We start from the raw sequence: 27,168 nt of genomic DNA, 5'->3' as shown, positions 1-27,168 counted from the left end.
TTTTCACGTTCTCCAAACAACCCCAACACTGGGAAACAGAAAGAAGCAGGAAGTCTCATAGGGAAATGGGTCAAGCTAATTTTATTCAGTTTCACTGTAAACTCAGTGAGGTCAGAGCACACTTTGATATCATTAAGCGGTTTGAAAGCAGGCACTGCGTATTTTGAGATGCCCTGCTATTGACTGATATAACGACAAACAAATTTATTTACCAAAGGATTGTGGTTGCCATGTTAGTCCACTTAGATATGTGGAAATAAAGGTCAGCAAGCAGGTACCAAAAAAGGAAGTTAGTCATCCTGAAATGTCCCCACATCTGTTTGCTAAATATCACTATTTTCTTCCACAGATGCGGCAATTGTGTTCAATGTGTTCAAAGGAAAAGACCCAATCTGTACTAAGCATTATTTCAGCACAGTATGTCAATTAACCCATTAGTGCCCATATGGGAACACTGGGCACTAATGGGCTAATATCACACCTGTATCAATGTTTTAAAATTCTTTGTTTCTCCCTTATAAGCTCCCCATACCCCTGGAGCACCACAGAGGTGACAGAGGACAGCAACCGGCAACAGGGACACACTCATTGCAACAGAGTAATATCAGTAATTCATATATAGTATTATTACTTGCCATGTGGATTTCTGAAATTTTACACAATGCACAGCAAGCAAGGTTTTCCTGTATAACTTAGATAAAGTAGAAATAAGGATCAACAAACAAGTTGTAGGCAACACCTTTTTGTTTCTATTGGACTAACTTAACAAATCTCTGTCTGCCTTCCGACTGTTATCCTCTCTTCATCAGACCTGTGAGGAAACATTGCACTTTCACTGGGTTTAAACAGAACAAGTCAATCAGGCTTTAGGCTGCTTGAATATGTTATTACAACTCAATCAAAGGGAAGAGAAGGGGACGAGATTTCACACTTGGCTGATGCCTTTTTTCAGTTGTAGCTCAACGTGAATTATATTCAGATACAGTAGGTATTTTCCTGTCCCCAGAGAACTTACAATCTATGAAATCCTTTTACTAAAGTGTGCTAATGGATTTAGCGCATGCTAAATACCAAGACGATCACTTTATTCCTATGGGTTTCTTAGCATTTAGCGTACCTTAGTAAAAAGACCTCTCAGTCTGTATCTGAGGCAATGGAGGGTTAAGAGACTTGCCCAAGATCACAAGGAGCCACAATAGGATTTGAAGCAAGCTTTCTTAGCTGTCAGTTTGTGGCTCTAGGTACTGTGCTATTCTTCCACACCACTGAGGAAAAAGAAAAGGGGGAGGGCTAACAGAGGTGATAAACACTGAAATTTTACTATCCAAAGGGTCTGTATATCAGATCATGGGTGAGAAATCAATGTTCTTATTGAACCCTTTGACTTTGCTTCAGTGTTATTATCTTAATTTAAAAGGTTGTGTCTTATTGTATATTTCTAAGGTTCTCTTTAAGTATTCTGACTGGGAGATCATTAAGGAAATGATTATCTTTTGAGAAATTTTCACCTGCTAAGCTCTCATTCTGTTTTTCTCAATATAATCAAATTTAACAATAGTTACCAAAATATGTAAATTACAAAAAATTGTTAATTCAGTAATGCATAGATTACATATTTTTTGTTCACAAGTTTTTGAATTTACATATTTTAAAAAATACTGGGGTCCACCGTCCATTTACTAAGGTGTGCCGAAAAGTGACCTGCGCTGGTATAGACGCGTGTATTGGACGTGCACAGATTCATCTTTCAGCGCACTTACATAAAAGGCCTTTTTTTTTGGCCAAAAATGGATGTGCAGCAAAATGAAAATTGGTGAGCGTCCATTTTGGGCCTGAGACTTTACCACCACTCATTGATTTAGCGGTAAGGTCTAACGCATTAACCAAAATCGTCAGCGCGTGTACAATGCCAATTACCGCCTGGTTAAAACCAAGTTCTGGAAATTTTCCAGTGCGCATAGTGGGCGCACGTAAAAAATGAAATTACCACCCGGGCCACGCGGTAGTTCCGAACTGGAATGTGATGGGTGCACGCAGGCGTCTACGCAGCTTAGTAAAAGGGCCTCATTATATTTTATTGAAGTTTCAACAGTACAATGTCATATACATCTAAGCTTGCAACATATATATAACAAACTCTTATCTCTCTCTCCACCCCCCCCCCCCCCCACCAATGATTATTACAGTTCCAAAGTCCCAGGGTGGCCCCAGCAAGATAACAGTCAATAATAATTAAGGGCAGTACTCCTTCTCCTATCAGGCAACAAATCCAAATACAGGCCCCAGATTTGCATGAAGAATGGCTAATAGCCCGACTTCCCCATGGAAACTACACAAAATAAAGTTTATGGGAGATACCTTGTACGATTCAGAATATCAACATGATTAAATTCACCTTATTGTCTTGATTTTGCACAGTATCAAACTTCCAGCTAGATTTAATATGTACCTTTAAGTAAAAATCTCCCATTACATACATTTTCCTCAGATGCCTTCCTTAAATGAAACAGGCAGAATGTACAGACTGAAATAAGAGGGTCAGGACAATGACACATAGAAAAGTCTCAGTGTTTGAAAGAAAGTTAGATGAAGAAAAACCTTAGCACCTAGTACAAATATGATCTATACAGGAAGGGCTGGGTAATAGTGTTGCAAACAGGACAATTGAAGAGGTGAGCTCCAAAATGGGTTTTTTTCCCCCAAAACTGAGTTCATACCAGAAACAGACTGCCTTTAAGACTGCACTAAAACACATCCATTCATAAGGCTTATGATACTCAGTGAAAATAATCCTCTTATGTTAGGTCAAATTCTTGAAAATAAAAACTTGCTTTTATCCAGAAAACAGCTTTTCGTACTTAACAGATTTTGGAACTCGTCTCTTCCAATTGTCCTGGGTTAGGAATCTGTCTCAAGCCTTCTGGTGGGCTTTGAGAGCCCCTCCCAAATTTCAGCCCTGTGTCCCCAGCATGTTTAATACTGGCCAACAAATATGTAAAGTTGCCCCAGACGTTCTTTTCTTGGGTCATATACCATCATCACAGAAACATCTCCCCCCAAACACTGGGCTGTTTCTCTCTAAAATCAAGTTTATTTGGTGATGTGGCTAACACTCTGAAAGGTACAAATGACATTTTATTTAGAACTAACCCACTATCCCAAAGAAAAGCACACAAGAGGATCAAATACTAAATAAACATTTTCTGATTATTTATTTATTTTGGAAAATAAGGCTTATGTTCAGTCTCTCCCTCTCTCTAGATAAGCAACAACTGCTTTTCTAGTAATTCTGGTAGCATTTTTCTTAATTTTTTTCGTCCATATACAGCAGAGGGTCTATAAAATAATGAGTGGAGTTGAACAGGTAGACGTGAAGCGTTTGTTCACGCTTTCCAAAAATACTAGGACTAGGGGGCATGCGATGAAGCTACAATGTAGTAAATTTAAAACGAATTGGAGAAGCTTTTTCTTCACTCAACATGTAATTAATCTCTGGAATTCGTTGCCAGAGAATGTGGTAAAGCGGTTAGCTTAGCGGAGTTTAAAAAAGGGTTGGACGGCTTCCTAAAGGAAAAGTCCATAGACTGTTATTACATGAACTTGGGGAAAATCCACTATTTCTGGGATAAGCAGTATAAAATGTTTTGTACTTTTTTGGGGATCTTGCCAGGTATTTGTGATCTGGATTGGCCACTGTTGGAAACAGGATGCTGGGCTTGATGGACCTTTGGTCTTTCCCAGTATGGCAATACTTATATACTTATGAGGGACCTACAAGGGCTGGAGGGTCCTGCTTCACGCCGCTCCTTTCCGCTGACTGCAGAAGCTGAGCCCGCGGGCAGGGCACATTCAGGTCCAGCCCCCCCCCCCCCCCCATCAAGACAAAGCATCCAAACCTGTTTCCCCCCCGAGACCAAAACAATAGAGCTGACTGCCAAATCACAATATTTGAATGTTTCATACACAATACTGAGAAGGACTAGCAATAGTGTAAATAGGGACAGAAACATGGAGAAAATTAAAAACTGTACTTGCAACTTAATATACAAGAACAGCGTGCAAGTTATCTATTTCAGTTTGTTTGGATCAACTAATTAAACCATCTGAGACTCAGTGTGCTAATGAAATGGCAAAATGGACACTAATGTGCCAATTCCGTACACTGGGGAGAGAGAATAAACCAAAATTCCACTTGATTACTAATTAATTGTTAAGTTTGAGCACAAAACAAACGCTGTTTATGTATCTATGGCATCTCGTACTTTCAAACAATGTTAAGCCTTCTCTCTTTGTGACAACTCCAACCTCCAATTTTTGTTCCCAAATTTTTCTTCACAGGAAAAAAAGGGAGCGGGAAAAGGAATGAAGACAAATAGGAATTTCAAAGTTCTCTGGACCCAAACTGCTGAAACCAGAACAAGTTATTTCCTCAACCCAAGCATTAACTTAGGGGTCGATAATCAAAGCAATTTAACTGGGCAGGAAAAGCTCTTGTCTGGTTAAATCGCATGTGCGCGGCTGTCAGAGGGATATTCAGCAGCACTTAACCAGATATTGCCCTGAATATCAGCACTAGCCACCAAACACGAAGCTGGCTATTTTGTGGGCAGTCCAGGGGCAGAGTCATAAGTACATAAGTATTGCCATACTGTGGGACAGACCGAAGGTCCATCAAGCCCAGCAGTGGCCAATCACAAGTACCTGGCAAGATCTCCAAAAATTACAATACATTTTATGCTGCTTATCTCAGAAATAAGCAGTGGATTTTCCCTAAGTCCATTTTAATAATGGTCTATGGATTTTTCCTTTAGGAAGCCATAAAACCCTTTTTTAAACCCCACTAAGCTAACTGCTTTTACTACATTCACTGGCAATGAATTCCAGAGTTTAATGAAGAAATATTTTCTCTAAATTGTTTTAAAATTACTACTTTGTAGCTCCATTGCGTGCCCTCTAGTCCTACTATTTTTGGAAAGAGTAAAAAGAACCTTCACGTCTACACATTCCACTCCACTCATTATTTTATAGACCTCTATCATATCTCCCCTCAGCCGTCTTTTCTCCAAGCTGAAGAGCCCTAGTCTCTTTAGCTGTTCCTCATAGGGAAGTCGTCCATTCCCTTTATCATTTTCATCGCCCTTCTCTGTACCTTTTCTAATTCCACTATATCTGTTTTAAGATGCGGTTAAGTGCCGATATTCAGCACTTATCCAGATAAGATAACCAGACAAATCGGTTGTCGAGGAGTAGCCTAGTGGTTAGAGCACCTGTCTTGACATTCAGAGATGTCCGGTTCAAATCCGGCTACTCCCTGTGATCTTGGGCAAGTCACTTAACCCTCCATTGCCTCAGGTACAAACTTAGATTGTGAGTTCTCCAGGGACAGGGAAATACCCAGTGTACCTGAATGTAACTCAACTTGAGCTACTACTGAAAAAGGTGATAGCAAACTCCCTCCCAAAAACTGGACCACATATAACACAATCCTATCTCTGTTTGCTTTCACTTATACGGTTAAGTACTGAATATTGGCCCTTAACGGTATAAATGCTGGCCATCGGTCACAAACCTTAGGACTCTGAATCAGGCATGGACGTTGTTTAAAAATACCATCATGGAAGCCCAGGCTAGATGTATTCCACGTATTAATAAAGGTGGAAAAAAGAGCAAACGACAGCCAGCATGGTTAAAATGTGAGGTGAAAGAGGTTATTAGAGCCAAAAGAACATCCTTCAAAAAATGTAAGAAGGATCCGAATGAAGAAAATAAGAAGCAACATAAGCACTGTCAAGCCAGATGCAAAGCGCTGATAAAGAAGGCTAAAAGAGAATACGAAGAAAAACTTGCCATGGAGATTAAAACTCATAGCAACACTTTCATCAGGTATATCAGCAGCAGGAAGCCTGCAAGGGAATCTGTGGGACTGTTAGATCAGGAAGAAGTAAAAGGAATGATCAGGGAGGACAAGGCTATAGCAGAAAGATTGAATGAATTCTTTGCTTCAGTCTTTACAGAAGAAGATGTAAGAGATCTACCTGTACCGGAAATGGTTTTCAGGGATGATGATGCAGAGGGCCAAACTGACAAGTTAAAGAGTGATAAATCACCCAGACCAGATGGTATACACCCCAGGGTATTGACAGAACTCAAACATGAAATTGCTGACGTGCTGCTAGTGATCTGTAACCTGTCATTAAAGTCGTCTGTAGTAGCCGTAGACTGGAGGGTGGCAAATATGATGCCGATTTTTTAAAAGGGTTCCAGGGGTGATCAGAGTAATTACAGACTGGTAAGCCTGACTTCAGTGCTGGGTGAAACAGTGGAAACTATTATAAAAAATAAAATTACAGAGCACGTAGACAAACACGGTTTAATGGACAGTGTCACAATGGATTCAGCCATGGGAGGTCTTGCTTCACCAATTTGCTTCATTTCTTTGAAAGCATGATTAAACATGTGGATAAGGGTGAGCCGGTTGATGTAGTGTATCTGGATTTTCAGAAAGCCTTTTGACAAAGTTCCTCATGAGAGACTCCTGAAAAAATTAAAGAGTCATGGGATAGGAGGCAATGTTCTGTTACCAATTAGGAATTGGTTTTTGAACAGAAAACAGAGGGTAGGGTTAAATGGCAATGTTTCTCAATGGAGGAGGGTGAATAGCGGACTGCCGCAGATATCTGTACTGGGACCAGTGCTATTTAACATATTTATAAATGATCTGGAAATCAGAATGATGAGTGAGTTGATTAAATTTGCGGATGACACGAAACTATTCAAAGTTTTCAATACACATGCGGATTGTGAAGAATTGCAGGAAAGCCCTAGGAAACTGGAAGACTGGGCATCCAAATGGCAGATGAAATTTAATGTAGACAAATGCAAAGTGAACGAATTGGGAAGAATAATCCAAACCATAGTTATCTAATGCTACGGTCCACTTTAGGAGTCAGCACTCAAGAAAAGGACCTAGGTGTCATTGTAGACAATACGCTGAAATCTTCTGCCCAATGTGCAGTGGTGGCCAAAAAAGCAAACAGGATGCTAGGAATTATTAGGAAAGGGATGCAAGGGAAGACCAAATATATTATAATGCCTCTGTATCGCTCCATGGTGTAACCTCCCCTCGAGTATTGTGTTCAATTCTGGTCGCCATATCTCAAAAAAGATATAGAAGAATTAGAAAAGGTTCAAAGAAGAGCGAGCAAAATGATAGAGGGGATGAAACTGCTCCCATATGAGGAAAGGTACTTGTGACCTGGCTTGGCCACTGTTTGGAAAACAGGATACTGGGCTAGATGGACCATTGGTCTGACCCAGTATGGGTACTCTTAAATTCTAAAGGCTAAAGAAGTTAGGGTTCTTCAGCTCGGAAAACAGACCAGTGAGGGGGGGATAGAGTTGAGGTCTACAAAATCCTGAGTGGAGTGGAACGGGTGGAGGTGAATCGGGTTTTCTCTCATTCAAAAAGTACAAGGACCAGGGGACACTCAAAGAAATTGCACGGAAATACTTTTAAAACAAATAGAACAAAATATTTTTCACTCAAAGAATAGTTAAGCTCTGGAACTCATTGCAGGAGGTTTAAAAAAGGTTTGGACAAGTTCCTGGAGGAAAGGTCCATAGTCTGTTATTGAGATGGACATGGGGAAAGCCACTGCTTGCCCTGGGAATGGTAGTGTGGAATGGTGCTATTAACTGTGTTTCTGTCAGGTACTTGTGACCTGGATTGGCTACTGTTGGAAGCAGGATAGTGGGATGGATGGACCACTGGTCTGACCCAGTATGGCTGTTCTTATGTTCTTACTCAACAGTAGTGCCTGGATATGGCTCAGCATTGAATATCTTGGCATAAGGCCACTGGCAGCTACAAATCCCTCACCACCACAGGCTGAATATTTATCCATTAATGTTTTCAATTTCCTAGAATTTCATGGCATGTAAAACTCGTGACACACCTTGGTATTGTAAAACCTCTCAAATTACCGTTCTAGATTTTTTGGAAGCTTTGCGATACCTTTTGCTCTTCCCATTCGCTCTGTCATCACTGTGAGGTATGCCGTGAATGCTATTTGGCAAAAAAACGTTTTTTGCACATTTCAGCTTGATATATTAATGGTCATTTCTCAACCAGCACCATTGTCTGTGTAGGTGGCATTTAAAGTGACCTTGACCCCTGAGGAAGGTCTTATCTGTTGAAACACGGTCCCGTGTCAGGTCTCATAGTGGTGCTTGCTCAAAATTTTATTTAGTTATTTGGATTTTGCTCACACCTTTTCCAGTAGTAGCTCAAAGTGAGTTACATTCAGGTACACTGGGTATTTCTCTGTCCCTGGAGGGCTCACAATCTAAGTTTGCTGAGGCAATGGAGGTTAACTGACTTGCCCAAGATCACAAGAAGCAGCAGTGGGATTTGAACCGGGCACCTCTGGATGTCAAGACTGGTGCTCTAACCACTAGGATACTCCTCCATAAACATCTGTTTGACCTCAAGTTGCCCACTGGAAGTCTTTGTGTCATCCCCTACTCCTTCCTTGGTTCCTTAGATATGTCGTAGGGCTTCTTTTCCTGTATTTTGTGTGCGTTACGTTTTGCTGGACCTACATGAAAACTCTACAAATACTCTTGGATGCAGACGCTTAAGCTTTGGAGAAGACCTATGTCCATTCTCAACATGGCTGCTGTTCCATCTTCATCCATATTCAAATGGCATTTTCATGTTTTAAAAATACAGCAATCAACTAAGATATACTTCCAGTCTCCCCAACTACTGAGTCACAAATATTTAGCCTTTTGCTCTTGTGTCAAATATGTTAATGTGTGCATAGGCAGGGTGAGCAGTTGGTGGAGGCACTGTCTAACTTTGGGGTCCTTTTACTAAAGGGCACTGGGCCCTAACACATGGTTAGTGTGCCACAAAAAAAAGCGTTTTGTGGTAATTTGTCTGTTAGCACATGCTAATCGCGTGTTTTGGGGGGGGGTTGTAATTTTTTCGGGAGGAGACATGCCATAGGTGTGGAACCATTATCCAGCTAGTTCATTCTGATTAGCGCATGCTAACTGGATAACATGGACTTCACAATGGAGCATTAAATAGGAGGCGATAAGTGCCCCTGTGTTAATATTTTTTTATTTTTATGTTTTTTGCATGTTCCACGCACTAATGGAAAAATTAATGCAGAACTTGCAAAACATAATTATTTAGAAAGCCCTAAATACGCCCATGGAAAATCTGGGCTTAACGCACAGGATGGTCCAGCGTTAAAATGTGTTAAGCCCACATCTTCATTCCTTGTCTTGGTTTGGCCAGCAAAAGTGAAACTTAGAAAGGGAATACTTATCCTATTTAGAAGTTACCAATTGTAGAATTTTAATGGTATTGAATAAAAGTATTCTCACTCGCTTTTCACCTCTTTATGCATACTGTGCTTTTCATGTCTGGCTATGTATATATTTACAGGGAATAAAGCAGGCTGCAAGTGTGAGCTGTGCAGTGAAATGGCTAATATGAAAATGATCTAAATAAAGTTAACATCATATTTTTAAAACATACAGTGATGTGAAAACATTTTTGCTCCTGTCCTGATTTCCCCTATTTTTGTATATATGTCACATCGAATGGGTTCTGATCGTTAAATAAAATGTAATATTAGACAAAGGGAACCTGAGGAAACGCAAACACTGTTTGTGTTTCCTCAGGTTCTCTTTGTAATTTGCAAACACTGTTTACAAATTATTTAAGGAACAATGTTATCCGACACCCATATCTCCCATGTGAAAAAGTAACTGGTTGCACCACCTCTAGCAGCAATAACTGTAACCAAACACTTCCCCTAATTTGATATCAGTCTTTCACAGTGCTATTGAGGGATCTTAGGCCACTCTTCTTTGCTGAATTGCTTTAATTCTGACACATTTGTAGGTTTTCGTGCATGAACCGCTCATTTCTCATCCAGCATCTCTATTGAATTCAAGACTTCAACTAGGCCAATCCAAAACTTTAATTTTGTTTCTCCTCAGCCATTCAGACGTAAACTTGCGTTTGTGTTTTGGATCATTGTCTTGTTGCATAACTCAATGATGACGCTTCAGGCCACAGACAGATGGACCAGACATTTTCCTAAAGAAATTTCTAGTAAATTGCAGAATTCATGGTTCCTTCAATAATGGCAAATTTTCCAGGTCCTGAGGCAGCAAAGTATCCTCAGATCATCACCTTATGCGTTTGACTATTAGAATGATGTTCTTACTGTCTTACTGTATTTGCTTTACACCGGACAGAATAGGACCTGTGTTTTTGAAAAAAAGAGTTCCACTTTTGACTCATCTGTCTATGGAACATTATCCCAAAAAGCTTGGGGATCATTCATGCGTATTTTTTGCAAATGTGGAATGAACCCTGATGTGACTCTTGGCAGCAGTAGTTTCCAACTTGCTACTTTCCCATGAATCCCATTTATGTTCAGTCTCTTTCTTATTGTGGAGCCATGAACAATGACCTTAGCTAAGGATAGAGAGGCCTGCAGTTCCTTGGATGTTCTTCTGGGATGTTTTGCGACTTCCCGGATAAGTTGTCTCTGTGTCTTGGAGTAATTTTGACAGGCCGGCCACTCCTGGGAAGTTTCACTACTGTTCCGAGTCTATTTGGCTTTCACTGTGGTTTGACAGGGTCCCTGCGCTTCAAAATGGCTGTGTAACCCTTTCCAAACTAGTATATTCAAGTGAACAACTTTTTTTTCATTTCTTCTGGAATTTCCTTTGATCGCAGCATGGCATTCTTATAGAAACCTTGTGCTGACTAGCTCACTCTCATGGTATGGTTCAATTTATAGTGAGGTTTAGATTCAGCAGGGCTGGCTGCAGTCAAGCCTGGCTGTGTTCAATCAGCTGAATCTAATTATCAATTAAAATTGGTCAATTTAGCTTATGGAGTAACTAAGGGGGCAGTTTACTTTTTCATATGGGTGTTGGATAACTCTGTTCTTTCAATAAATAATTTATAAACTGTGCTATGGGTTCAATATAAGGTCCCTAAGTCTAATATTAAATTCCGTTTAAAGATCAGAAACGATTCATGTGACATTTATGCAATAAAAAACGAAATGAGGTTGGGGCAAAATGTTTTTCACACCACTGTAAATGACTGGCATAATTCTAAATTGTATTCGGTAAGGTAATATTAAAACAAATGGCTTCAGGTAACATAAGAACTGCCATACTGGGTCAAACCAAAGACTAGCGTCCAGTTTCTGACAGTGCTCAATCCAGGTCACAAGCTTCCGGCAGATCTCAAAGAATAGATCCATTCCTTGTTTCTTACAACTCGGGCTTTTCCAAGTCTACCTGGATAGTAATGATTTATGGACCTTTCATCTAAGTACTTGTCAAAACTCTTTTTAAACCCATTTACATTAAACTGCTTCACTAGATCTTCCTTCAACCTGCAACAGTGAAATACAGAAAGAAACAGCTGGAATCAAGATTTCCCTGCAGCCACAAAAAAAAAAAAAATTACGCCAAATGATGTTGACAGAAACTTACTGGATCTTCAATCATAGCAACTACTTCTCACAAAGTTTCATACAACAACCAAAAGGAGGCCCAGGGCAGCACACATGAGAAGCAGAAAAGAAAACACCCATACTGTTATTTCTTCTGCAGACAATCAAACGCCTCTCTGGGACCAATAACAAAACAAAACAGGAAGACACATGAGACAACACAGTGCCTCCATATCAACCTCCTCCACAACAACCTCAAGAGTTCAGTGCACTGCTGAACCTTACATAGCTGAGGCTTAAATAACAGCAAAAGTGGCCATGTTTTTCTTATATTTTGTTTCCTTTATTCATGTAAAACTGTGGTCCATTGAAGACCAAGATTACAAGAGCAATGTTTTATCCAGGGAAGGTGGCAAAAGCTTCCATGAAAACAACATGAGTTGGAATGCATGAATTACATGTGCACATAAACAAGTCACCAATACTAGCAGCGTTCATATGTGCTGTTCGCATATCAAGTATTAACCAAAAGGTCATCCACAGCTGGGGCTCGCTCACTAACCAGCAGTGTAAGAGGCTTTACTACCCAAGTACCCCACTAAAGAGAAACTAAATGTATTATTTATTTATTTGGATTTTGCTCACACCTTTTCAGTAGTAGCTCAAGGTGATTTACATTCAGGTACACTGGATATTTCTCTGTCCCTGGAGGGCTCACAATCTAAGTTTGTACCTGAGGCAATGGAGGGTTAAGTGACTTGCCCAAGATCACAAGGATCAGCAGTGAGATTTGAACTGAATGCCTGGAGGAGTGGCCTAATGGTTACTGCAGAAAACTTTGATCCCAGCATCCTGGGTCCGATTCCGTGACCCTGGGCATGTCACTTAACCCTCCACTGCCTCAGGGTACAAAAACTAAGATTGTGAGCCCTCTAGGGACAGAGATAGTACCTGCTTATAATTGGATTATAAACCACATTAAACCTGAACTCTGTTTAGGATAATGTGGGATACAAATGTCATTATAAATACATAAAAATAAATAAATCAGTGTTACCATGGTAATGCCGCCTTTGACAGACGAGGATTCCCTGCCCTAAATGGCTCAAAGTAAAAGGGCTGATCAGAACAGGAAACCTCTCTTGTTCCTGTCCTGAATCAAAACATGCACCTCAACAGACACCCTTCCTCCTACACTCTTCCCCTTTTACTGTCCCAAAGATTCAATCAGGTCTCACAGTCAACAGAGATCACCTAACCCCTCCCCCTTTCCCAATACAGAGAAGCTCCTGCAGATCCAGCTGAACCTCACCTCCACAAGGCAGAATAAAGCCTCTCTAGCCTAAGTAAATGCCCCACACTCCCTCTATCCAAAATCTTCACTGAAAAGAAGACAGTTTCCTTTTTGATGGTCATGACACTAAAATTAAAATGGAGATGCTGACGCTTTCCCGCAACGTAGAGCATGCAAGTCAGTGTATCAGTGGCACCACATCCTGAAGGAGGGAAACCCATGACAATTCTGAAGATTTTTAAAGAGGAATATTTGGCCTAAGAGTGGAAGTTGATTGGGGCCTTGAAGCCCTTATCTATGCAGAGGTGGTGAAGTAAATAGGCGGGTATTTTCAAATCCAGAGGCCTAAGTCAACACAGCCTACTAAGGCTGCTCAATTTAGCTACATCTGCTAAGGTCTTATGTAATAATACCCAGTTAAGTATATTTACTATAATGCATATGTACAATACCATAACATATTTTTCCTTGCATTCCACATTATTCCACAAAGGATTCAACGTGGATAACACAGGTGTCTCAACAACTGAGAGAATTAAAAAAAAAAACCAGACAAATGGCATCAAAAAAGGTATTCTAAACCATACTTAGTAAACAGACGTTTTTAGATTTTTGCAAAAGAGAAAATAAGAACTACATTTCCTAGGGTGAAGAGACAAGTTATTCCATATTTTTACTCTATGATAACTAAAAGAATGTTTCAATTATTTCCTTTAATTAATTCCCTTCACAGAAGGGAAAGCCAATATCAGATTACAGACACCACAAGAATGCCTTTAAAAGAATGCAAAATAGGGCTATCAGCATTCCACCCTGATAATGATTTATTTATTTATTTATTATTAGGATTTATTTTCCGCCTTTTTGAAGGAATTCACTCAAGGCGGTGTACAGTAAGATTTAAAGCCAGACCAGCGATTTTAAATTCTATCCTAAGGTTCACTGGCAACCAGTGGAGAGCTTTCATATGAGGAAAGACTGTCTCAAATCTGTTTACCCTACAAATCAATGGGCCTGGATTAAACCCTACTAAACTGGCCATCCACCAATATTCAGCAGAAGTTAGGCAATTAGTGCTGTTCGGCATTGCCTATGACCACCCAGACACTGTCTGGTTAGTGCCTGGGTAGTCTAAGGCAGTGGCGTAGCTACGTGGGGCCACGGGGGCCTGGGCCCCCGTAGATTTGGCCCTGGACCCCTCTGTCGTCGACCCTCCCGACCCCCCTCCCGCCACCGCTGTGGGCTACCTTTGCTGGCAGGGGACCCCCAGGTCCTCTTCTTCCAGTGCAAGGCTTCATTCTGCTTCTGAGTCTGACGTCCTCTTGGACTTTTGTTTGTACTTGATTCCCTCTCTTTGTTATACTAGTCTTCTCCTGTACCATAGTCAGTCTGTGGAATGGATTTTACTTTGTTTGGTTACCGAGCAGGGGCGTAGCTACAAGGGACCACGGGGGCCTGGGCCTCCGCAAATATCGTCCAGGCACCTGGTTTGGCTGGCGGGGGTTCAGCCGAAGCCTTCTTCAGCGCCGGTCTCTGGCGCAGCCGCGTTCGCTGCCCTGTTCTTCTTGCTCCTCCTGTGCACGCTCCTTTAAGGAGCAAGAAGAAAGAAGAGCAGGGCAGCGAACGCAGCTGCACTGGAGACTGGCGCTGAAGAAGGCTTCGGCTGGCAGGGATTGGGGACCCCCACCAGCAAAGGTATTTGTTTGTATGGCAAGGCAGGCAGGCGGGGGCAAGGAGAGGCGGGGGGGGGGGGGGCGGCAGTGGAACAGCACTCAAAATATGCCCCCAATCTCGGTCTCTGGCCCCCTCCCACCGTAAGATCTGGCTACGCCCCTGTCACCAAGACCAATTAGTTTCTCCACTTCCCTAGAATTATACTTGGTTTCGCTCTGTTTAAAGAACCATTTTCCTAAGTTGACGTCTTAAAGAAATTTTCAATTGAATGTATTAGTCTTTTTTGGAGCTGCTTCAGTGAATTTCATAATCATAAGCTTTTAGATGCTAGGCCTTGTGGGGGGGGGGGGGGGGTCCCAATACTCCCAACTCTGACACTGATTTAAGAAAAAGACTCATCCTCAGAATTTGGAAACTAATTATTTGGCAAGTTTGAGATTGCATGCTTCTTCACCAAAAAAGCCTGTAGTGTTATAATGCAAAGTACAGGTCAACCATGACACATGCATGTTTAGGATTTTCTTATAGGACTTGGTATGAGAAGGATTTGTGTTTTGTAATTATTCAAAAGTGCATCTTATTAGTATATGAATATTAATACATGAATACTATACCCACATGCAGTAGCATGGCAGCGGCAGCCTCAACAGTGAACTCCAAAATTATTAGTATTTTCTACCTCGATGTGTTTATAAACGCTAGCCTGTACAAACTCAGAGAAGGCATGTGATTAATACTGAACATTATTTTATAGATCTCCATCATATCTCCCCTCAGCAGTCTTTTCTCCAAGCTGCTTTAGCCTTTCTTCATAGGGAAGTCGCCTTTTCTAATTCCACTATATCTTTTTTGAGATACGGTGATCAGAATTGCACACAGTATTTGAGATGCAGTCGCACCATGGAGCAATACAAAGGCATTACAAGATCCTCATTTCTGTTTTCCATTCCTGTCCTAATAATTCCTAACATTCTATTTGATTTCTTAGCCACCGTCACACTCTGAGCAGAGCGTTTCAATGTACCATTAACAATGACGCCTAGATCCCTTTCCTAGTTGATGACTCCTACTATGGAACCTTGCATTGCGCAACTATAGTTCGGGCTCCTCTTTTCCATGTGCGTCACTTTGCACTCACTCACATTAAACGTCATCTGCCATTTGGATGCCCAGCCTCCCAGTCCTGTAAGGTCCTCTTGTAATTTTTCATAATCCTCTTGCGATTTAACAACTTTGAATAACTTTGTGTCGGCAGCAAATGTAGTTTACCTCATTAGTTACTCTCATCTCTAGATCATTTATACATATGTTAAAAAAACAGCAGTCCCAGCACAGACCCCTGGGGAACCCCACTATCTACCCTTCTCCAATGAGAATACTGACCATTTAACCTTACTCTCTGTTTTCTATCTTTTAACCAGTTTTTAATCCACAACAGAACACTGCCTCCTATCCCATGACTATCCTATTTTCTCTGGAGTCTTTCATGAGGTACTTTGTCAAATGCCTTTTGAAAATCCAGATACACAATATCAACCGGCTCACCTTTATCCACATATTTGTTCACCCCTTCAAAAGAAATGTAGTACTTGAGTTATGACTTCTAATATATATATTTGTTCCTCTTTCCCCCTTTGTTTTATTTGTTTATTTTTGGAAGTTAACTTTTCTGTACAAGCTTATTGCTTGATTGTAAACGTTAAATACTCATAAATTTAAAAAACAAACAAACACGTTAAAAAAAAAACAGTATTCTTTCTGAAAATATTCCTCCATTGAACAACATCTATTATTTACCTTGTAAGAAATCAGGGGTCCCTCTAGGAGGCCAACTGCAAAATTTGGAATGGGAGAATGTTCTTCAGGACTTTATCTAGAAGATTCATTATCTGAAGTTTCTACTGTAGCGACTCTATCAGTTTTGTTTGTGTTTGAACAAGACCTTAATGTAGTAATGAAACTTTTTCTTTTTTTTTTTTAAGAAACTCAATGCTCTTGTTTTGTGGTCACAAACTATGGATGTTTCCTGATGTTACAAAATCTACTCAGGATAGCAATTTTTATTACTGAGAAAGTTAGATCTCCAGGGCCTCCTATGTCTATCCATGTAAATGTATAAATCGATGTTTGAGTGTGAAATATGTCTTTTTCATACCGGAACATCTCAAATCTTTTTTGGACTTGAAGAAGATTATCTGGTAGTATTGGTACAACCTAGTGTGGCTAATTGTAATTGTTTGGAATGTGGGCTTAGTTTAGAAAAGGCCTTTACCTTTTTCTTAATTGCTTACTAATGATCTTATCTTACTGATTGCTTCCCCCTGTTATTGTGGTCTAAGGAAAGGTTATATTATCTAAGACTATGGGCTCCCTTTACAAAACACCACTACCAATGAGCTTGCACTGAATGTGAAGCAGCCCATAAGTTTCTTCACATTCAGCGTGCCGCTAATCAGCAGCGCTGCTTTGAAAAAGGAGCCCTACGTATAAACGTTTCTTGGTTTTCCTCTATGGATTGCTTTGATATTATAACCTTGGATTGCCTGTAGCAAGTTTGTCTGCTTGTGAATTATTATGAATGCAAATAAATAAAACCCGGTATTTATACAATTATGATGAAAAAGTTCAAACTATAAAACCCTCCTTACTTTTCATAACCGCATTCAAGTAGGAACTAAAGAAATTTAATTTTTTCTACTCCTTCAAAACTCAAATTCTTTACTCTGCACATAAAAGAGCAAGGTAGGAATTTTGAGAACTAGTCTCAAATACAGATGATTATAAGGACATAGGTTCACATTTTCGCAAAATTTCAACAGATGAGACAAACACATTTTGCAGAGAAACAAATTTGCCAAAAATCAGACAAATTCAATTTTCCCACTTCAAAGAGCTAAACAAACTATTTCTGTGAGGCACTTAGAAATCTGGCCTATTTCATTTACATACTGAACTTGCACAGTACAAGCAGGCAGATCATATAAGTGGATAAACAGCACATTCTACGTTAAAGGCAAGGTGCTTCAATTGTTTTATCTAACTTTCTGAGAGGGAAATTTTCCAGAAGAAAAGCCGCACAAAAGTCAAAATACAGTGAACAGATAAAAGTCTACCCCCCCCCCCCCCCCCCCTTTATCTGCTTCTCAACATCCCTGCAGTGGGACTAGCCAGGACACATACCATACTGAGAAAAGCCATCTACTACTGGTTAGCATGTGCTAATGTCATTATCACGTGTTATCTGCCGCAGGGTCAACAGGAATAAAATGGACCCTATGACATATGGGACTAGATTGTGTATATGGTGCCGAAAAAAAAACATGCTTTGCACTATTCTATAAACTTCACCTAAAGTTATACATGATTTATAGAATATGCGTAATGCCCATTTCTGTGACTACATTTAGACCACCAACTAAACTGTGCCAAACTGAAAACCAGCTATTTTGGGAGCAGTTGACACTTGGTTGGTTAAGTTCCAATATTCAGTACATAAACGGCCAGGTTAACCGAATAAATGTGGTAACCCATAGGTGGTTAAGTGCTCAATATTGTACTTAGCCAGCTCTGGAAACCCAGAAATTTCAATGTTGGTGCCCGAACGTGGCCCAGCAGCGTGGGATAAACGTAAAGGAATCCTGTTGAGAAGGAATGGATCCTCAGAAGCTTAACCGAGATTGGGTGACAGCTTAACCAAGATTGGGTGGCAGAGCCGGTGGTTGGGAGGTGGGGCTGGTGGTTGGGAAGCAGGGCGAGTGCTGGGCACAACTTCTACGGTCTGTGCCCTGAAAATGGCAGATACAAATCAAGGTAAGGTATACACAAAAAGTAGCACATATGAGTTTATCTTGTAGGGCAGACTGGATGGACCGTGCAGGTCTTTTTCTGCCGTCATCTACTATGTTACTAACTAAAACCTAGTGTGAAAGCGCTTGACTAATTAGGTGCAGCTCAGGCATATTCTGTAACACTGTGCATACATTTTAGGAAAGCCCACGACCTGGCCATGCCCCCTTCTGAGATCCGCATGGTCCAATTTACCTGCATTGCTTTATAGAATACACTTAGCGAGCTAAGCGTGTAAATCCTAATTACTGCCAATTAGTACTGATAATTGCTTGTTAGCATCCAATTATTGGCACTGATTGGCTTCTTACCCAATTAAGTTCCACACACAAATCAGCTAGGCTTGCTGATTTGCACGCGGAATTCTAGTCACCATATATAGAATCTAGGGGATGATGGAAAACAAAAGCGTTAGCCCATGCTATTAGTGAATGATCTCCTAGATCAGTAATGGGCAGCCTTCTTACACAGAGGGACAACGAATGTCAGCACTCTCATTAACGGGCCACACACAGAAAATTAGCACCATATCCTCTACTGCCAACAAAACTCAATGTGATGACTGAACAAATTATTACCAAAATGGTCTGTTACCATACACTTGTTATTACTTTAAAAATGTAATGGGTTCTCTGAACTGTGTACAGTTCTTCGGCAGTTTGCTGCTATTCAGAAAATGTTTGCGAAATACAGCATTTAAAATCACCAAACCTTTGGTTAATGACCGTTGCGCACCAATTTTCTGCATATACTTCCCAAGGTCTCACAAGCTGCATAAAATTCAGTGGTTTGACATAGGTTTGCCCACTTGCCCTAAATGATTACTTATGAAAAAGTGATAATTGTTCTACAAACCTATGCAGTTGGGATTTACCATAACCAATAAGATTTCAGACATGCAATGCTTAGCTGGCCATTCTCTTCCTTTTCATCTTTCTCAATTTGCTTAGTTAAGGATTAGCTGCTGTGTCTGGGTTTGGAAAACAACAGGCATTGAAAAGCTCTAAAAAATTATTCGAAAGATATTTATAAAATTAATGAGTCTGCAAAGATGGCAGCTTACAGTACTTCTATTTACTAAAGCTCTGTAAGATTTTGTACCTAATCCCCCAGATTTTTATATGGCTCCTCCTTTTCCGCACAGAATTCGAAAAGTATTCTATAACAATGCACATAATTTAATTGGTTAATTAGCTAATCTGCACTGTTAACTGGATGTTAATAAGCAATTATCAGCACTAATTGGCATTGACATTTATGTGCACCTAAATTCTAAGTCACATAGTTGAAAAGGGGGCGTGGCCATAGACAGGGGGAGTGTGAGCGCTTCTAACATCTATGTGCATTATTGTAGAATATACTTGATCTGCGCCTAATTTAGGCGTCCGGATTTACACCAAGTAAAACGTGGCATAAATGGACGCGGCCAAATTGGATGCATGGAGAGCTGCTCGGCATATTCTATATACTACGGGGAATTTAAGCCTAGTCTATAAAATTTAAGCGCACCTTGCAGAATACGCCTAGGCGTAATTTTTTTTCTGCGCAGAATTTTGCAGCACCATATATAGAATCTAGCCCAATGTGTGTTGACTGCAAAAGGTGAACTGGGTAAGGTGCAAAACCTATGCAGTAACTGTTGGGAGCACTCCCATCATTTTTAGGAGGGCTGTCATGCAGTTTAATGCAGAGCAAAATTTGAAAAGGGGGCGTGGCCATAGACAGGGGGAGTGTGAGCGCTTCTAACATCTATGTGCATTATTGTAGAATATACTTGATCTGCGCCTAATTTAGGCGTCCGGATTTACACCAAGTAAAACGTGGCATAAATGGACGCGGCCAAATTGGATGCATGGAGAGCTGCTCGGCATATTCTATATACTACGGGGAATTTAAGCCTAGTCTATAAAATTTAAGCGCACCTTGCAGAATACGCCTAGGCGTAATTTTTTTTCTGCGCGGAATTTTGCAGCACCATATATAGAATCTAGCCCAATGTGTGTTGACTGCAAAAGGTGAACTGGGTAAGGTGCAAAACCTATGCAGTAACTGTTGGGAGCACTCCCATCATTTTTAGGAGGGCTGTCATGCAGTTTAATGCAGAGCAAAATTTGCTTCCATGCGTGAACTGTACAGCAGATAACAGTTAAGGCGGTTGCGCTACACTGCACTGCATTATCTGCCTCTGCGTCAACTGAAAGGTGCAGTCCCCAGCCCTAACCACTGGGGGACCTGTGCGGACCAGTTTAATGCCCCCCTCATCCTCGTCTGGGACTTAAGATTTCAAATGAGGTGTTAGGGATTTATTGACTTATTTATTCAAACAGAATTCTTTAATTGCTGACAACTATTGTAATCATTTAGTGATTTACAAACTTGGGATACCCTGGACCCCAGAGTAGTACAATATCAAAAACTGGGAACCACTGAACAGAAACTATTACCAAGGGGGAAGGGTAGAGGGGAGATGGCGATAGAAAGGAAAAACAAGTCTTAACTTTTGGTCAGCTGCCAGTTGCAAAACTGCGAGGCCCGGTGCCACCAACCCTGCTTAAGGATGGCCCTGGCCACAACCTGCTCAAAATAATGTTTTCCATGTCAGCTTTTTAATATGGCAATCAAGGCTGCCGAGAGACTGGCCCGGGCCCCGCCCCCCCCAAGGCCGCCGCTCCCCCAGCCCATGCCCCCTGCATTGAAATCACAGCGCCTCTCACCTCCGTGTGAAAGCGCTGCAGGCAGCAGCAGATCGCCTCCCTTCGGGCCTCCTTCCCTCCATGTGTCCCACCCTCGCGGACGAGGGTGGGACACAGGGAGGGAAGGAGGCCCGAAGGGAGGCGATCTGCTGCTGCCTGCAGCGCTTTCACACGGAGGTGAGAGGCGCTGTGATTTCAACGCAGGGGGCCCGGCCCGGTGGCAGACGGTTGACGACAGAGGGCCAGGGCCCCCCTTGGAGGCCCGGGCCCGGGGAATTTTGTCCCCCCCTGCCCCCCCTCCCCGGCGGCCATGATGGCAATAAGCATGCACCATCAATTAATGTGTTGCATAGTTAATATGCAGTAACTCCCACATTAAATTTCCAATACAGTTTACTAAATAGGGGCCTAAATGTGAACGCCTTTTACCATAATTACAGCTATAATTATTTATGGGGCTATGTGCCTGGTTTCTGCAAACCTTGCTCTCTTACTATATCCAAGATCCTTATAAATGAAAGGTTTCAAAACCCAAATAATGTTAAACATACCACTCGAACAAGCTGCAAAACCAAAGAACTGATTGTTTTTCAGCAACATTAGCAGCAGCTTCTACAACTTTATATGCAGAACTTCACAATACCACTCAAGCAAGACACAATGCATTGTCTAGAAAACTACAGTCTGATCAACATTCAGGGACATACGTTTACCCCCCAAATTCTATATATCACACCTTAATTTCATGTGCGGAATTCAAAGCATATCCTACAATAATGTGTGTAACTTAATTGGTTAACTAGCTAATCAGCGCTGTTAATTGGACGTTAACAAGCAATTGTCAGCACTAACTGGCATTAAGGTTTACACACACAACTCGCTAAGTGTATTCTGTAACATGGTGCTTGTAAATTCCAAGTCGCACAGTTGAAAAGGAGGTGTGGTTATGGGCGTGGAATGGGCAGGTTGTGGACATTTCTAAAATCTATGTGCACTATTATAGAATACACCCCGCTCTGCGCCTAATTTAGGCATCGGGATTTACGGCAAGTAAAACATGGCCTTAATGGATGCAACCAATTTTGTTGCGTGGACAGATGCTCGGCGTATTCTATATACTGCATGGAAATTTAAGCCTATTCTACAAAATGTAGGTGCACTTTAGAGAATACACCTAGGCATATTTTTTATCACACGGATTTTTCAGGCACCATATATAGAATCTAGCCCTTAGCGGCAGCTTGTAAGTGTGTCTAAAAAAGCTAAATACTAGCTCATGTGTGTTTAACACCTGCAAGCACAGTACCGAACATGAGCTCTTCTGTTTGTATTCGCCCATCCTGCACATTCAACAAGGAAGTGCTATGGAAAAAAAACACCACATCTGACAGAATATCAGGAATTACAAGGGGGAAAAAAAACCCAGAATTTAGGTTTGTATTTTTCATGCAAACTTTCCTGGAGTCAAGAACAAAAATTAAAAATGTAAAATAAAAACATTTAAAAAATCCATAAAACAAAAATAACCCCTTTCAAAAAAAAAAAAAAAAAATCCAAAACTGAAACAAAACCAATGAACTTATTCAAGAAATCAATTTAGGTCAGTAAAGAGCAATTTGTTGATGGGCAGTACTTGTATGGCAAGAACTCAGTAAAATTCATCATTTTATGGAAACTTGTTATACAGCATGAAATACAGAATGCGTGTGACTTCCATAAACAGTGACTAACAGAACAGCAAGAGTCACAACCTAAACACAAGACAATGCCCATGAGACATGGAGCCCCTCTCCCCTCCCCCCCCCCCAAAACCCTCTATTTTCTGTGTAAATTCAGGCTACAGTGCATACAGTACTATTTAAAATCTATGGGCAACATTTCAACTATTTCTTTCTAGGATTTCCCTAATAAATGTGCCAAAATTCTCCAACAAAAAAAAGAAAAGGAATGAGGTCCCAAACAAACAAGTCCAAGGAATCCCATGAACTAATGTAAATTTCTATTTACTGAAGTATACAGCATAAACGAAGACCATGCTTGCTACTAAAGGTACACAACTCATATTCAACCAGACCAGGGTACTGGTACTGGACCAAAATATTCCAAACCAAGGGAAGACAACTGGACTAAATTCCCCTGCATCATGGCTGCTACAAGATTGTTCTTCTGAACAATGAAGCAAGAAATAAAGCAACCACATAAACAGCTGTAAGAAGTGTGTAACCAGAAGTGATGCAAGCATGTGTAGTACCCACCAGTTCTCAGCAAAACCTTTGCCAGGCCCTAAATTTACTCTAAGAACAGGATATTAAGAATTCTGTGCATTGAAAAGGACAATAACCTTTTCATGGCTGCACGCTCCATCAATGGAGATCCCTTTATAGAAAAAGTGCGTATTTCTAAATAATAATGAAACAGGTGTAATACCAGGATTGCTCTTTAGTGATCCTGCAGAGGAGAGCACATGCCAACAAGCAACTTCATCATAGGTAAGCAAAGAGCTAAGGAAAGCTTTTCTGCTGCTTCTGGACAAAAGTAGCCCCCGACTGGCACAGTACAATCTCTACAGTCTTAAAAAAATGAAGGAAAATGCGATATTAAACCCAGATCCTACCTGCGTATAGTCAAAATCAGAGAGAGGGGCTATACTCTTGAGGTAGTCCACTCGGAACTGGTTCTCTGGGTTGGCCAATGGAATTGGGGGTATTAAAGTGCTCATTGCCGAAGCTATAGTCTAAAATTGAACAGAAAAAAAAGTCAAAATCAAAACAGTCAGTAATCCAGGGAATACAAAATACAGGATCAACAGTAGACATCTGATCTGAATGGGATGTCTGTTTCTATACACACACAATCTTAAACAGCACAATGCATATAGCTGGATATTTTAGTGCAGTACTAAGCTCTGGAAGAGGGAACATGCATTCCTTACCACAATTGCATCTTTAACATTTTTCCGAATGTCCAGAATTTTCTGTTTCTTTTCTCTGCATTGAGACAGAAAGGATTAACAATGTAATTTCCTATCCAGGCCACATTAACCACCTCACACATTTCGAACTGTACAAGATGCTGCAGTTTCTTTGCCCCACCATCACTTTCTCTTTTTTTTTTTCCACCTTTCTATGTATGAAATAAGTAGAATCACACAGTTGAGCCTACCTGCTTTCTGCTAGCCAGGGCTTGCACCAAATGTCACGGTTTTGCTACGCTTTGTATTTCTATCAGAAGACAGAGGCATCTTGACCCATGCATCCACAACAACCCCCTTCTTACAGCTAATCAGTTCTCACTCCTGCTTTAAGTGAATGTGGCATCTTCATAATACTGCAGTTCCCCCACCCCCACCCCCAAATCTGAGAAACAGTCAGCAATGGTAACATCGGCACTGTCTGTTGGCACAACGAAAGATACTGAAAGATGTTCAGCACGGAGTTACTTGCTATGTGAAAGTAAAATCGCCATGTTGCTGCTATACAGGGGCCTGCCAAGCGCTGCAGCAGCAACAGTATAAAATACAGTACAGGGGCCGAAAGATAAATAAACACAGAGAGAGAGAGAGAAAAAAATATGCAACCTTATCATTTCCTTTACATCACTGCTCTCTAGCATTGTTTAGACAGTGACCAAACCACCAAGGCTGAAATGTGACCGACATTTGCAACATGACTAACCCCCCAAAACACACACACTATGGCTTTTAATTTTTATATCATCTAGAGAGATATACGGATATATTTACATGCGTCTAGAACGCACACATCACAGCAAAGCAGCAGCAAATTCTTACTCTGGATTAAATCCGTTGACGTGCAGGATCCTCATCTGTTTGACAATCGTGCTTTTGCCCGACTCGCCAGCCCCTGTCAGAGAAGCACATGGGGAAGAAAGAGAGAGAGGTTTTCATTGCAGCAGGTACAGGAGTGGGAGAGCCCTGCCCGCCTCCCTCCTATGCGCAGACAGCCGCAGAATGGCACCGCATCGGCCGGAGTGCAAAGCGCCCCATGCAGCAACAACGCCAGCGCGGTGCGGTGTCCGAGCCTCCCGCGATCGGCGCCTTCCCCGGCCGGCTCACCCAGCAAGAGCAGGCGGTGCGTGGCTTTGTAGGCGAGTCTCTCCTTCTGCAGCTGCTTCTCTATCTTTTTGTTGGCCTCTCGTCGCTCTTTCTCGTCGATGCGCTGATCCTCTGTCTTGCTGTTGCCTAAACAACCCATTTTTCTTCCAGTGATTTCAGTTCAAGCAAAAAAAAAAAAAAAAATATATATATATCTATATTTCCCCTCTCTCCCTCGCGCGTTCTCCGTATATAAAAATATTTCTGTTAAAAAATATGTACAGATAATTATATATAATATGATGTGTGTATTTATAGTCCCGCAACGGTCTGACCGCCACTAAAAATAGGCTCTCCGTCGCTTTCCTCCTCTTGATCAATCCGCTTGGCTTTTTCTTGTTTCAGATGACAGAAACGAGCGCGGAAAGGTAATGTTTCAGAAGGGGGGGAAATCTGTACAAATGTCTATAAATAACACACAATGGAGAGAGAGAGAAGGGCTCCTCCTGGAAACCAGCCTAATGCTGCTCTCCTCTCTCCCTCCCCACATACACAATCCCTATATTCCTCTGTAAATTTCTGTCTATTTTTGTCTTCCTCCTAACTCAGCACTGCCTCTTTCTGCAAGACCAGGAAATAACCAAAACTTACAACAAAAAAAAAAAAAGCCACAGCTATACTGTAATTTTTTTCCTCTGACGTGCACACCTCCCTTCCCCTGTCCCCTCAAACTGAGAATGACACAGGCAGCTCCGGTTACAAAAAAGCACAAAATGCAAAACTAAAAGGAATCCTGCCTCTGCCTCCTCCCCTAAAGGGTTCACTCTCTCTCTCACTCTCTCTCTCGTGTCGGCATTGTCTCCTGTGGCTCCTTGCTCGCCCAGCTAACTGTTGCTGCTTTTCTTGCCCTTTCCTCCCCTCCCCTCTCTTATCTCCAAGTTCACTACTGCCTCCTCCCCCCCTTTTTGGAGAAGACAAAAAAAAAAAAATTCCCCACCACAGTGTAAAACATTTCTCCTGTGTGTGGCTCAGGCTTAATTTTGATGGTTGTCAGTTTTAATATCAGGGAAGCTAAACATGCTGGTTGGTATAATAGGAGAAAGAGCCCTAGTCTGTGGAAACCCTAACTGTGTGCAGATCCCAATTACGAAAACTTTTTTTTTGTCAGGTCTTTTTTTTTTTTTTTGTGGGCCCTGAGTCATCGTTATTGTTCAACTTTCGTTTATTGCAATTTGATATACCACTCATTGGAATCCTTCTGAAAGGTTTACAAAATATTCTTAGTGTTCCCTCTTTCAGAAAAAGTGTACACACCCTTTCAAAACAAGGTACATTATTGATGCAGCAAAAAAAAAAAAATCGCAGTTTTTTTTTTCACTCATTCTGGGCAGAAAACATTGACAACAGGCGAGATTCTGTAAATACCATAGGCACATCCAAAAATAGTGGTTAGCACCATTCTATAAACCATGCTTAAGGTTAAGCATGATTTACAGAATCGCACATAGAGCCGTGAAAGCTACATTTAGGCGTGACTATTTACGCCACTGAAAACCTGGTGTAGATACCCACACCTAAATGTAGATGTGTTCTCCTGCGTTCTGTAACCACGAGCGTAAATTTGAGGAACGCACCGAACCCGACCACACTCCTCCCATGGCCATGCTCCCTTTCCAGCTACACAAATTGGAATTTACGTGCCCCTCTTTTTAGAATACTCCTAAAAAAGATACACATGTAAATTCCAATTATTGCCAATTAGTGCTAATTGGTTATCAGTCAATTATCAGGGCAGATTGTCTCATTACATAATTGAGTTGCATGCGCAAATTGGGTGTGCACCCAATTTAATACACGTAACTCATCACGCCTTATGTAGAATCCGGGGGAACTATGGAACTTAAGTCTCATATCTTCCCTGTATTCAAAATTTAGATTGGGAGCTGCTTGGGGGAAAAGAGGACGTTAATTGTCTACCGTAGAGGTTCCCAACCTTTTTGGGCCTGGTCTAGCCCTAACAATAGCCAGGCTATTTGTGCACCTAGGGAGGCATTTGATATACAGCCTTTCTATGATACAACCAAAACATTTCACATATTAAGTATATGC

At 41.2% G+C, this 27,168-nt stretch overlaps 1 protein-coding gene across 2 annotated transcripts in view; it reads right to left on the bottom strand.

The window, feature by feature from the left end:
• The window catches only part of GNAL (G protein subunit alpha L), a 616,946-nt gene that overhangs the window by 391,635 nt on the left and 198,143 nt on the right, over positions 1-27,168 (bottom strand). The window contains exons 1-4 of one of the 2 annotated variants that reach the window (XM_030212268.1): positions 25,081-25,608; positions 24,796-24,868; positions 23,938-23,992; positions 23,620-23,739 (exon numbers count right to left, since the gene is read on the bottom strand). In XM_030212268.1, coding sequence (XP_030068128.1) covers positions 23,620-23,739; positions 23,938-23,992; positions 24,796-24,868; positions 25,081-25,219 — 387 coding nt within the window. In that variant the 5' untranslated portion in view covers positions 25,220-25,608. Of the gene's footprint in view, positions 1-23,619; positions 23,740-23,937; positions 23,993-24,795; positions 24,869-25,080; positions 25,609-27,168 lie in introns of those variants that run through there. The other variant, XM_030212259.1, reaches the window with a different exon arrangement.

The sequence above is a fragment of the Microcaecilia unicolor genome, chromosome 1 (genome assembly GCF_901765095.1).
Source record: "Microcaecilia unicolor chromosome 1, aMicUni1.1, whole genome shotgun sequence".
NCBI lineage: Eukaryota > Metazoa > Chordata > Amphibia > Gymnophiona > Siphonopidae > Microcaecilia > Microcaecilia unicolor.
This window is presented reverse-complemented; position numbering and strand designations above follow the sequence as displayed.